The sequence below is a fragment of the Rissa tridactyla genome, chromosome 3 (genome assembly GCF_028500815.1).
Source record: "Rissa tridactyla isolate bRisTri1 chromosome 3, bRisTri1.patW.cur.20221130, whole genome shotgun sequence".
NCBI lineage: Eukaryota > Metazoa > Chordata > Aves > Charadriiformes > Laridae > Rissa > Rissa tridactyla.
Window position 1 is genome coordinate 66294811 of NC_071468.1, and position 14153 is coordinate 66308963.

Consider the following 14153-nt stretch of genomic DNA (forward strand, 5'->3'; position numbering starts at 1 on the left):
CCGAGCTTTTACTTAGGTACAAAATTACTGACTGCAGAAGCACTTTGCTTGAGTACTTGCACGTTTGGTTCTCTAACGTCTAATTCAGAGACTTGTTGTCCCCTTTAGTAAATTAGACTTTTGGTCTCCTAAAGTCTAATTTAGTGAAGGTCAAATGTCTTTCCACTTCCTTAATCTCTGAAACGATGACATCTAGTGGTGGATTCTTTTCATTTCGGGTACACAACCTCCTTGGAACTCTACATTTATTCCATCCTCACTGACATTATTTAAAATTTGATATTCTATCGCTAGATTAGTTCTTATGTACTAAGGTTATTTTGAAATTAAATCATCATTCTTTGCTTTTTGGCTGACAGTTCTTTGAAATACACTGGGACATTAAGCAGTAATAAAAAAAACCCTCTTCAGCCAGGAGAACACCTGTCAAAATGTGAAGCCTTGAGTACTTGTGGAATGAAATGAGGTAAAAATAAAAATCACTACTTCATGCTCCAATAAAAAAAAAGCACTTACAAGAGGTTGGGATGTTGCTTGTCAAAAACAGATTGGTAAGGCATGAATCAAATGTTGAATGCTCAGGACTTGAGTTATGCTGGTGATGCACTACTGAAAGATATTTGGAAAAGCAGCCATGGGAAAACTGTATGATATTTTTAATAACTTGGAGCAATTTCTGGAGCACTGTTTTAGATGTGAAAGGGTGAAACAACACAGGTGCATGGGAAGGTCATGGTTCCTTTCTTAATTGAAAGGGTCTGGACAATGGAGATGAAAGAGAGTTGTTCCCACACGGGAAAGGTATAGATGCTGATTATAGAGATATGCTATAATTGGGGGTGGGTGAGAAACAGAGTACTCGATAGGCCATTTTGAAGCATTTGGTGCTGGAAGGGGAGGACATGTGCCTCTTGCGGAAGCACTGTAATGAATGGATGCCTGTAAAGGGACATGGCTATGTAACATGGGCCTGGAGACGCTTTGCATGTGGAACTCTTGTAGGCCCAGCAGGGCACAAAGGCAACAGCATTTGGTAGCCCTGTTATGTCTGTTAACTTGCTGTATGTGCCTCCTCTATATGCAGGCGCGGAAGGTGCAGCCTGCCACCCCCAGCCTGCAGTTAAACCACAGAGTCTGGGTGGCTGCTGTTAGCGGGTGGCTGGGCAGCACTTGCCCCTTTGTGGGACCAGGGGAAGGAAGCCTTAAGGATAGGCCTTAACATGGCTGCAAAGCGAGGTGCCCAACGCCCTCCCACAAGCAGCTTCAGTTTCCATGTAACATACCCCACAACCATGCAAAGGCAGGTCATGGAGATGCCAGGTGGCAGCCGATGCCTGGCATCCCTTGCCGGCCAGTAGGCTGGGCTGCTCAGGAGGCTTCTTCCAACCTCCCCCTCAGCGCGGGGGCCGAGGAAGCTGGGGAGGGAGGCGGTGAGCCGCTCCTGGGGACGGGTCAGGGGCTGGTGGGAGGAGCTCGACCCCCGAGGAGAGGGGTGCCCCATTCAACCGGGAGGCCGCAAGGGAGGTTAAGGGTCCCTTCCCTGCTGGGAGGGGGCTGGGGTGGGCCCCCGGCAGCGGGGGGCGAGCGGCGGTTAACGGCCGGGGGCGTAGACGGGGCTCAGCGCCACAGCACGGCGCCGCCCTGACAGGACCCAGCGGCGGGGAGGCCTGAGCGCAGGGAGCGCCAAGCACCGGCCCGGAGAGGGAGGGGAAGGGGGTCAAGATAAAACTTTCGGGTTGCAAGGAGAGACAGCAGCCGAGACGAGCTGCCCGTCCGTGGTGAGGAGGGTGAGTAGAGCGGGGAAGAAGTGGGAGAGGGTTGGAACTGGGCTGCTGACAGCGCCTGTGGATTCTGTGGGGGAAACTGGTACGGTTGATCCCTGCTGCAGGACCTTATGTACTTGCATAGAAACCAGTACTATGTGATGGTGCTGCATAAATACCAGGGTAGGACCCTGAAATGAGTGGTTTATGTGGCTGTGTTGTTGTGAGGAGCCTTCCCTGCTCCTGCGTGGGGAGCAGGGGACCACTGCGTGGTCAGTGCACATGGGTGTCCCGTACCTCTGAGGGGAGGATGATTTTGTACGTGTATATAGGTACATTACTGTATTTATGGGTATTTGGGCATGATGATTAGGGGATTGGAACACCTCTCTTACGAAGAAAGGGTGAGGGACTCGCGTCTCTTCAGTCTGGAAAAAAGAAGACTGAGGGGGGATCTTATCAATGCTTATAAATACTTAAAGGGTGGGTGTCAGGAGGATGGGGCCAGGCTCTTTTCAGTGGTGCCCTATGACAGGACAAGGGGTAATGGGCACAAACGTGAGCATAGGAAGTTCCACCTAAACACGAGGAGGAAATTCTTTACTTTGAGGGTGTCAGAGCACTGGAACAGGCTGCCCAGAGAGGTGGTGGAGTCTCCAACTCTGGAGACATTCAAAACCCGCCTGGACGCGTTCCTGTGCAACCTGCTCTAGGTGACCCTGCTCTGGCAGGGGGGTTGGACTAGATGATCTCCAGAGGTCCCTTCCAACCCCTACCATTCTGTGATACATATGTGCTTACTAAAATAAAGGATACAGACAAAAAATGTAAAACTATTCCAACATTGCTGGTCATTATCTCAGTTACACCTTGCTTGGAAGCATGATGGTGACTGTAGTTATTGGCTGCATCTTTTCACTTGAACAGGTATCTTTAATTCCTGGTAGCATCGTAATTTCTCAAGGGTTGGAAGAGTGAGTGTGAGCCTGCTGTTGTCAATTACTTATCAGAACTTTTTGGATGAGTTTATGAGAATAAAAATATTTTTCTCCAGCAGAATGAGTACCACATCAGCCACGAGTTGTGCCTTGCCACCACCACTTGGGCCTGAACAAGAGGACCAAGAGTGCTCCGGGACACACATGTCTGTTTTGTGGTACGCAGGGCAGCTGGCAATTACTTATTATGATACAGAAGACTGCTCAGTCTACTTCATGCCTGACATACCTGATAATGAAGACCTCAAGCTACTGCAAAAAGTGATTGGGGAAGTTAATCCTCAATGCATAGTGACCAGTGCAAAACAGGACCAGAATATTGCCAAATTCCTGACCAACCTAACAGCCGCTGCTGGTGATAAAGATATAGGAAAACCAGAAATTGTCCTGTTTCCTAACGTAGATTTTGGCCTAGAAGTCAGCAAGCAACGAATCCTATCCAGGCAATTTCCATTTATCCCATCTCATATGACTGCAACAGAGAAAATTCTCTACTTGTCCTCCATCATCCCTTTTGAGAGCCCACTCATGATACGAGCCCTAGGTGGACTCCTTAAGTTTCTAGACAGAAGAAGGGTTGGAGTTGAGCTTGAAGAAAACAGTGTTGCAGTTCCTATTTTGGCCTTTAAAAAGTTTGTGCTGTCAGATATTGTGCATATGGACCAGGACACTTACTGTGTCCTGCAGATATTTAAAAGTGATATCCATCCTTCTGTGTACAAGCTGTCAAGTGGATTAAAAGAAGGATTCAGTTTATATGGAATTTTAAACCGTTGCAGGTGCAAATGGGGAGAAAAACTGCTGAGGCTGTGGCTCACACGACCTACTCGGAACTTGACAGAGCTGAACAAACGGCTAGACGTTATCCACTTCTTCCTGCTGGCTCAGAACCATGAAACAGTCCTCACTCTTCAAGGTTGCCTCAAGAATATTAAAAATGTGCCTCTTATTCTAAAAAGAATGACTCTTTCCCACACAAAAGTTAGTGACTGGCAAGCACTCTATAAAACAGTGTACAGTGCTGTGTGCCTTAGAGACACATGTCGCTCTCTGCCCAACACTATTGAACTCTTTCAGACTATTTCGCGTGTCTTCACCGATGATCTCCACTACATTGCTAGTCTTATCAGCAAAGTGGTGGACTTTGAAGGCAGCATCTCAGAGAACCGCTTCACTGTAAGACCCAATGTGGACCCCACCATTGATGAGAAGAAACGAAAGCTGATGGGACTGTCAGACTTCCTTACAGAAGTGGCACGAAAAGAACTGGAGACCTTGGAGAATCATATTCCCTCCTGTTGTGTAATCTACATTCCTTTGATTGGGTTCCTTCTCTCCATTCCACGGCTACCAACTATGGTGGATAAGAGTGACTTTGAAATCGAAGGCTTGGATTTCATGTTCTTGTCAGAGGATAAACTGCACTACAGAAGTGCTAGGACTAAGGAGCTAGACAGCCTGCTGGGTGACTTGCACTGTGAGATCAGAGACCAGGAAACACTTATTATGCACCAGCTGCAGACAAAGATCTTGGAGAAGTCTGAAGTGCTTAACAGTGTGATTGAGTATACTGCACACCTAGATGTGCTACTAGCTTTGGCGGTGATGGCCCGGGAGAATGCTTACTGCCGGCCACGCTTTACTCACCGCCATGGCTTCCACATTAAGGATGGAAGACACCCGCTTATGGAACTATGCGCAAAGACTTTTGTGGCGAATCCTGTGAACAGTGGCGAGGCTACCAGACGAATAAAGATCATCACAGGGCCCAACTCATCTGGAAAGAGCGTCTACTTAAAGCAAGTAGGTCTTATAGTATTCATGGCTCTAATTGGCAGTTATGTCCCTGCAGCAGAGGCAGAGATTGGAGTAGTTGATGGGATTTACACAAGAATCCACAGTAGGGAATCAGTTTCTGTAGGGCTCTCTACTTTCATGATTGATCTTAACCAGGTTGCCAAGGCAGTAAACAATGCCACAGAGAGGTCCTTGGTACTTATTGATGAGTTTGGTAAAGGGACCAACACACTGGATGGCCTGTCCCTTCTGGCTGCTGTCCTGAGGTACTGGATCAGTCAAGGCACCCAGTGTCCGCAGGTCTTTGTCTCCACTAATTTTCACAGTTTAATGCAGCTAGAGCTCCTGCCTGACACACCTCTTCTGGAGTACCTGACCATGGAAACCCACCAAGATAGAGATGAGTTGATATTTTTCTATCAGATCAAAGAGGGCATGTCCACTGTTAGTCATGCTGCCAACATAGCTGCATTAGCAGGAATGCCAGCCAAAATTATTGAAAGAGGAGTGGAAGTCTCAGAACTGATTCGCAATGGAAAAGCTATCAAACGCATTGATCATCCTTCAAAAGGAGACTGGATGGAAAAATGCAAGTCTGTTGTGGAAAAGTTTCTTCACCTAGACCTTGATGATCCCCAGGTGGACTTAGAAGAGTTCATGCGTAAAGAGGTGCTGCCTTCTGCAGCCTCAGTCCTGTAATAGGGGTATGTGTAAAAGCATGGATTACATTGTATCTACCATGTTCAATAGGAGAGTTTGGTAATTTAAAGAATGATCACTATGACTAATACCTCACACTATATTTAGCTTGTAACAAACTGTGTATAGTGTATGTCCTTTCTTTGTCTTCTTTAAAACAAGTACCGTAGTTACTTATCTCTGCAACATGGTGTATGATATGAAAGCAGGAAAATCGAAACAAGAGAATTCAAGAACCTCTTCCAACTGTTGGGTCACCCAGTTTGTGCATTTTCTGCCCCTGTTGTTAGATGTTCCTATTAAAAAAATACTGTAGAAAAATCACAAAACGTGTCTGCTGGTCTCCTAAGACTGGGAAAGCAAAGTGTTATTTTGTATTGTGCCGAAGTGATCATTTCAGCTGTTTAAGGATCAGCATCAAAACTCCAAATAAGTATGTGCCTGAGACTCCCATGCCAGCAAGTAGCAATTGTCACAATACAAACTACTGGCGTAGAGGCTAAGTGGAAATACAGAGGGATTTAATGACCTCTGTGCCTTTTCTTACACCAGCATTTCTGTCCAAAATGCCAGAGATCCCAGGAGTTATTATACAAAGAATGCTGGATGTCAGAATCAGCAGGGACTGATAAAAAGTGGAAGTGCTTTGGTTTTACTGAGAATCACTCTCTTCTCATAAGGTCCTATATGAAACAACTATACATCTATGCCATATGGTTATAAATAAAAGCAAAATTACAAATCTAGGAAACTGAAAGCCATACTAGGAATGTAAGACAGAAATTCACATTTCATATTCTATTTTTGAGTATTGAGTAAAACTTAATATTAAAGGAATAATACCAGAAGGCAAGAATTCCCTTTCATTTCTCTTGTCATGCAGAGGATCTTTACTGAACACGGTATTTGATGTATGCATATGTAACAAAAATTGATTAAAAAAATTAATGAAGCAGGAGACATGATATGTAAGTGCTATAGAAGTAATAACCTTTCCTGCAATAAGTGCCTGAGATTCCTTATCTAAATAAGACAGAAGAGCCATTAGATAGCTTATTGTCTGACTCCCAAAATTTGCTGTAACTGCTTACAGCATAGCTAATAAAAGACATCAGCAGATATACCACATCTCTCTCCAGCTATATTTGATTTCAAGAAGCCAAAAATACTAACATCACATAAATTGAGAAAAAAATTAAAAGAGAAGAAGAAAAAAGTAATTACCTTCATAAATATCAATATTTAACATCTTAACTGGTATGTCTAGCTGAAGATAGCAAAAAGATGAACTTGAGTGCACATCAAAAAGATTTTAATTTGGAGACACTGCCTTGGGTTTGATTTAGTGTAGAATAGCCTCCTTTATGATGGAGGAATTATTATTACAACAAAATAAATACCTTATGTTATCTCTATATGAAACTAGAGTAGTGGCAAAAGTTTAACATAATTTACATTAAAATATACAAGAATAAGTTATTGAATCATGCAGTTACTGCTATTTCCAGTGCAATCATACTGTCCACAAAATAATCTTGACCATGTTACCATTGAAGTTGAATGGTCACAGTGAATCAGGCCTTGTACATCACTTGCAAGTGTTGTAAATACAAATGGATTTTTCTCACTAATATATTCTCTTTTACTAATTATATGTATAGCATTCTAAAGATATACTGTACAGGATAATATATTAAATATTCATAAATTATATTTTTGGCATTTTTTTCTTGTCAGCTACTGTCTAGGCTAAGGATAGCAGATGCCATCAGAGCAATTTAGCTGCCAGTCATGTATGTATGTATGAAATCCATTTCACAGTATTTGCAGTTCAGGAATCACTAGGTATCAAAGGATCTCCACATGTCACACAGCATTTATCAAGTGTGCCTCACAACACGCCCTGAAATAAACAGCAGTCTGAATGAATGAAAAACAAAGGGCTTGTGACTGACCTCTGGCAACATAGCAGGCTAGAGAGGGAAGCACAAATAGAAACGTTATCTTCAAGTGCACAACTCCAGTTGCTTCTTTCATTGTGTTTCATTAGGTTCTTTGTATAGAAGATAACGATACTAGCACAAGATTCTTATCATCCAAACAATCAATTGTGGAAATAGCTAAACATGTGCAAGTAAATTATCTCCTTTATTTCCTTCCAGAAGGACACCTAGAGGCACTGTACCTCCTGACTTTGGGGAAGTGTTCAGTGGCACATTTGATCTCAGAATTGCCCAATTAAGCATGAAGAATAAGTTGCTCCCACTTATGAGTAGGCAAATAAGTTCTTTAACCTGACAAGCTGAAGGAGGTGGAGTAACCCAGATAATGTGGATTAGAAAAAAAGCTATCTCACATTTTAATCCTTTATTAATGTCTGTTTCCAAGTTCTTTGCATTTACCATTTTTATCTTAATGCTGTGCCTTCAAAGTGGAAAGTTGATTTCTTGAGATCTTCATTAATTTTGAATTCTCAAACTCTTTGCTTTGTAAATATCAGCAACAATTTGGGAAAGTTAAAATATTTTCAGGAGATATGCATTTCAAAAATGCCTGTAGCTATATTAAGGTTTGAAAAACAGATTTTTTTTTTCCCCAAAAGGTAACTTGTGTGGAATTTAGAAGTCATTATGAGGAGACTGGTTTAGCAGAGTATTGCTTCAAATAAGGAAACTTACATTAAAAAAAATTAATATAATTATAAAGCTACAGCTGTGAACTACACTCAACTACTTTAGTTCTGTTTGCTCTTTTATATGCTTTCTCATGTAATCTTCATCCACTCCCCCTTTTTTGTTTTTCATACTGTTGTATGATCTGAAAATCCAATTAGACATTATATTAAAACCTACTATAAAATAGTTACTTCTTTTATGTTTCATGTTTTTATTTATTGTTTTCAGTAAATACATTAAACTATCTCACTAAATGCACAGACACAATGAGACAAAAAAAACTATAGTAAAGACTGATGCTTATGCCTGACAGTGGATTGACAGAGCAAAATTTACAGATTTTTAATACATAGTATCTTTTGATACAGTGTATCTTTAGAATACCATATGCATTATCCAGCATTATGGAGGACTAAGGAAGATGATTTGTAATGACAATGACCTGGTTCTGTCAGCAGCAATGAATATCACAACAGAGAAAGTATGCATCCTGGCTAATAGTTCATGCAAGGTAGATAAATGTAAACAAAACAAACAGCCAGCCAAAAACAACCAAAAACCAGAATAGCAAAAACCCCACCCTGACTATCTCAGATGTTTTAACCAAAGAGTTAAATTATTGAACAGCTGGTATGCTAGAAGAGCTGTGGATTTTTAAAATGAGTGTTTTAAAAAACAAGTGTTAATACAAGCAAAAGCTTATGTGAGCCTACAAATTTAATAGCTATAATATACCCCCTACAACCTGTGGACAAGTCCTTATTTCTGTTTCAGAGCAAGTATATATGCCCTTGAAGTATCTCAAATCTCGCTGCCTTCTTCCAAATTATTTCACAATACTACTCGAGTAAAGTGTGCACCTTCAGCATTTTTTAGAGTTATTTCTAAAGAAATTTTAAAGTATTTTTCTTTAATCCTTACTATTAAGGAAAAAAAACACTTAAAATATTTATATTATGCACTTTAATTCTTACTTTAAAATATTAATATTTTTTCTAAAAATTATTTCCTGGTCAATGTTAAAGAATCACGTAAAACATTCTATACAATGTCAGCAATAAAAATTTATGGAGATATACCTTATGTTAAATAATACAATTTACTGTTAAATTAGTATGAAATAAAAAAACTAGATATACTAGTAGTGCTTCTAATATATTTATCATCACATTTATAACCTACTTTCATGTATTTGTGTATTTTGTCGAAAAAGCTAATAAATAGGCAAGAAATAACTGCCTGCCACAGAGAATATAGAAGATGTGTTTCATCACTACTCTGAAATTCACCAAAGCATATTTGATAGAGGGAACTGACAGTCTGCATATTATGCATAATCCAAATATAAATGTCACTGTTTATTTGCTTATTTTCTCCTATAGAATAATAAAACAAAACTGTCCAAATAAAGTGCATGCATATAATCTACACCCTAATAATTCTTCTGTAATTTTGAATAAGTACTTTCATCCTTTGATTGTGCATAGTTTCATAAAAGAAAACAGAGCGTGATATTACTGTACTGAGAATATCAAGAGTGGTAGCTTAAAGTACAGTAGAGGACTACAGTTTATATTGTAGATGTACTAATTATTTTTTCTAAAAAAAAAATAAATCAGTATTTTCAAGTCTTACCTTTTCAGCTGGTTACAAAGTAGAAAGTATCTTGCTACAGCATAAGCAAGTCCTTTGTTCATCTCCAAATTAAACTTTCTAGATTGCTGCTGAGCTATGTGAAATGTGAGCTCACCTGCTTACGTAGCTGTGTTGATTTTGACAACTTCATGAAGGTCAGATGTGGTTTGAAAGCTCTTTCTTCTCCTGCAAAGATGCCCTTTTCTTGAAATATCTTCTTTATAGTCTCTGAGGGGGGGAAAAATGTAGAGGTACAAAGATATTACATGATAGAATGCTTAAAAATGTGCTTTCAACTGTAATATGAGTCACAGTCGCTCCACATGGAAAAAACAAGATGATGAGTACTGAAAGGCAGAGGGATTTCTAGTTAACTTCAAAGGTACATATTATTTCATGTGAAAATAGTCTTATATTTGCAGTTAATATGGGTCACAAATATGGCTTTACTAAAATAATGACAACTAGAAAGCTGTCCGTGCTCTCTGCTTTTGCTATCAAAATAGGAAATTAACGTTAAAACTGTTCAGGATTTACTCTCACTGAAGTTTTGGAAACTTCAGGGAAACTGAGTACGTCACAGAACTGTCTGTCTTCAAAAATTCTATTCTGTAGTGAATTCTATTATCTGTATTTGGGTAATCTCCCACGCAGACCAAAGGAAATTGAAAGCTATAAATTCTGGCACTGGATTTACATGGCGGAACTAGAGAACGTACCAGGTATGCTGATGACTTTTGGGTTTTTTTAAGCTTCACTCTTGCCTTCTAAGCTAATTTCTTATTTTTAATATACATTTCTCTCTGTCTACAGCCCAGGCCAAAGCAACTCTACTACACTGACCTAGTTTACTATTTCCCAACTCTTCTGCCCAATGTAATATTTAATTTCTTGGAAATAAATTTTTGGTATAATTTTTGAATTATGTTCCATATTTCCTTCAGCTGAAATACTTCACATGAAAAACTTATGGTTTAATTTTGAAAAAAGTTTAGATAAAACTGATAAAACCTGTGCCAAAAATAATACCAATAAGTAGAATATTTCTATTACTGAAAAACAGAAAAACGGCAAAATATTTTTTTTTTTCTTTGCAAATACAACTTCCTGTTTTTCAGTAGCTGTAGGTCCAGCTGACTCATACTATCCTTGAACTAAAAATCAAAATAGCGGAAAAAAATAAAATTAATCCTGTCACATGAATTTAATCAAACCCTACCATAACAATGTATTTGCATTTCAGTGTATTATTTTCTGGCTCAATAGTTCAGCTGTAACAGAAAGATCCAGTGCTTTATTCTCCTACCTGGAAGAAAATGCATTACACTGGGAAGCGAACAGCATAGACAGCTGAAAAAAAATAGGGAAGGCCCAAGGAAGAGTAATACAGGCATATAAAGCTGGCTCACACAAGTCTGCCAGTTCACGCTCCTGTAACACGTCATTCTGGAGTCCTTACTCTTACCATTTTTGTTTTCTACGCTGTTTAAGTGAGCTACTTTGAAATCACACTTATGAAGAGATTTTACAAGTTTATGCATTACTTTCCAACAGAAAAGCTCTAGAAGAAGCTCAGAGTATGCACTTGGGACCTGTAGATCAAAATTCACTTCTCTTTCTCTGCTGCTTATGATTTATAACCTTAGGCTCCACAGTCTACACAACTAAAGTTGGGATTTTGAAAGAAGCCAAGGAAATCAAAGACCCAAATACCACCTCTTACACAGGCCCACTTGAAAGTTCTCTTTCAACCTTTACTCCTCACTTACAAGATGCTGATTCATTTAAAAAAAAGAATTAGCCCAACCTTTTAGTCAACACACAGCATGCTGAAAGGACAGCCAGATTAAAACTTGCGATGCATTTACACAATGGTAACAGAGGTCACATTACTATGACAGATGCTGAAAATACCCTACCAGAATGGTTGAGGTGAAAAGGGACCTCCAAAGGCCGTCTGGTCAAACCCTCTTGCTCAAGCTGGGCCACCTAAAGTTGGTTATCCAGGACTATGTCTGGAAGGGTTTGGCATATTTCCAAGAATGGAGACCTCACAACCTCCCTGGGCAGCCTGTGCCAACACTCGGACACTCTCACAGTAAAAAAGTGTTTCTAGATCTTCAGAGGGACTCTCCTGTGTTTCAGCTTGTGCTCATTCTCTCTCTCCCCCTCGCTCCATGCATGTATATATATACAAGTGCAACTGCTATACAGATCTATAGATCTATGTATCTAAATACATACATCTGTGTATCTAGAGCTATAGACCTACTATGTAGCTATATATCTATACACAAGTACAGCTTACCTACTTTTACTATTTTAAATTGTGTCTGTGGGAAACATTTCTAAATTTACAGTGAATCCCCACTAAGCTATTGTGCAGCTGTGCACACCAATACTGCTGAACAGATTAACATACCAAAACAGAAGACTACAAATAAGTGTTTGCGGCTTCTTCAAACTGAGATACGGAAGTCAAATTAAGTCTTTTAGTTATGGTGTGCGTGTATTTCCATGCATCCAATGGCCAGCTTATTTTCTGATGTTAGTAAGCTAATTTATTTAAAACTGAAATTATCTGTAACAAAGCCATTTTCTGGTTGCTTTGTTTGGTTCTCTGAACTGCATCGTTTGGGCACTTATTGACTTTGATGTTCCAGAAAAGGATTAGTATTATCAAAACTAGGTTTATGCTACTCTGATATTCTGACTCAGTCTTGGGGATTGTAGTCTTTTTTCTCCCCTAAAAGCTCAAATTCTTTCTGCCATCACGTCTTATGCCAATCACCGTCTTACCTCCCACTCTGCAATTACGATCTGTGCTGGTGAAGATCTGCACCTCTAAGGGTGTCCCCCCACCTCCAGTAAGAGCTTAGCGTCGGACCAGTGGTTTGCCAACATGCATCTGATCACAGAATTTTAAGCCCAATGTTTTCAACGGGGTAGACTGATCACTATAAACTATGTTAGAGTGGGACAGTAGGGCTGAACAGCAACCACGTGGCTTACACGTGTTCATTTTGTGCTAAATAGCTTTGTTTGATTTCTGCTTCTATTTATCTTTCTAAAGTCATCTTACTTCATACCTGGCAATTCTAATCAAGAAAAAACATAATGAAAAACTGGGTCAGAGGAAAGAAAGCATAACCTCAGAGAGAGATTGCTGTTTTAAAGTTAATAGATTCTGGGGGGCGGGGGAGAGTGTCCACACATATTCTCATGGTAATCTGACTTCTCACACAGCTTTGTCATGGCATAGATGTATTAAACATCAAAGGCTCAAGAGATTGGCCACACTTGCTGGTACTAAGATAGCCCCAGTTTTGCAGTTTTAACACTTGGGGAAAGTGTGACATTTTACTGGTTAAGGTAACTTACAAACATAATTAGCACGATGTTTCCTGCTTCAGAGATAACAAAAATAGAAATAAAACTGAGTAGATGGGAGTGGGGGGAAAGAAACAAAGGAAAATGTTTTCCTGAGAGCACAGGAAGGTTAGAAGATAATGTAATGCTATTAATATCCATGCAGCTCTTTGAAGAAGTGGCCACAAGAAGGGTTTTAAAACAAATGGGGAAGGAAGCATGGATGCTGTGGGCAAGAGAAATTTCCAGGCTTATGAGACAGCATGAAAGTGGATTTGAAGACTGGGCAAATACACGAAGACTAAACTTTACGATGGGGATTCCCTGAACTGAAAGAAATTAGACACTGGTTACAAGAATCATAGACAGACAATGCCCACGGGTCTTAACAAATGAGGATCTGCCATCTTTTCCCCCTGACATCGACATTATTAGCTAGACTGAAAAAATCAAACAAGATCTGTGTTTTCCCTTATGATTCTCAGGCTGACCAATGTTAGCAGCTTCAAAGTATACCCTAGAAAAGTTAAGGCTATTTTTACAAGCTCAGTGACTTCCTGGAACAAATTTTTGGACAGCTTTCAGGCCGTCTTTCATGCAATTTGAAGTACTCTGCAATACCATTTTGTACCTTATTTTTATAATGTCAAAATTACTGAATGTCATCTGCCTCTCTTACATTGGATGCAGCTGAATCCATTAGACAACTGTTTCTCCATAATTAGACTTGAAATGTGATATATGAAACTTACCCAGAACAGCTATATACTGGAAAGGCTCAAAAATTCAACAGCTAGATCAATACCGAATGATTCATAGAAAAATTGCATTGAGCCATATTCAGCAATACAAATAGCCATCATCTTTTCCAAAATTTCATTAGATGTGGAAAACTGCTACACATGTACATTTTCAGCCAGTCTATTTATTTCTGCTTGTCTCTAAACCATGTTCCCTCAATTAAAAGGTTTGGAATTTAGAAACAGTATTCTGTCTCTTTACTGAAGCTAAAGACCAAGCTAAGTATAGATAACTTACAATTATAACTAGCATGTTGAGTCATGTTAAAATTTTTTAAGTCCTTAATTGTTTAAGAGTATTCTATTGGCTGTTGGTTAGCAGAAGTTTGGGTTTTACAAAGAAGATCTGGTCGTCCTTCCTTTCCTAATAGCACAGAGCATAATGCACTTGCAAAGTCTTACAAGACCTAATTTCCA

At 39.7% G+C, this 14153-nt stretch overlaps 2 protein-coding genes across 13 annotated transcripts in view; one reads left to right on the top strand and one right to left on the bottom strand.

The window, feature by feature from the left end:
* The window catches only part of AKAP7 (A-kinase anchoring protein 7), a 95075-nt gene that overhangs the window by 56972 nt on the left and 23950 nt on the right, over positions 1–14153 (bottom strand). For all 12 annotated transcript variants that reach the window (XR_008465583.1, XR_008465582.1, XM_054196300.1 and 9 more), the window contains exon 6: positions 9683–9795. Coding sequence is in view for 10 of the 12 variants with exons in the window: in XM_054196300.1 (XP_054052275.1) it covers positions 9683–9795 (113 nt within the window). In the remaining 2 variants the exon portion in view is untranslated. The remainder of the gene's footprint in view (positions 1–9682; positions 9796–14153) is intronic.
* On the top strand, positions 2821–5257 carry MSH5 (mutS homolog 5). The gene has a single exon (XM_054196291.1). The coding sequence runs from the start codon at positions 2822–2824 to the stop codon at positions 5255–5257; it is 2436 nt and encodes an 811-aa protein (XP_054052266.1). The 5' UTR covers position 2821.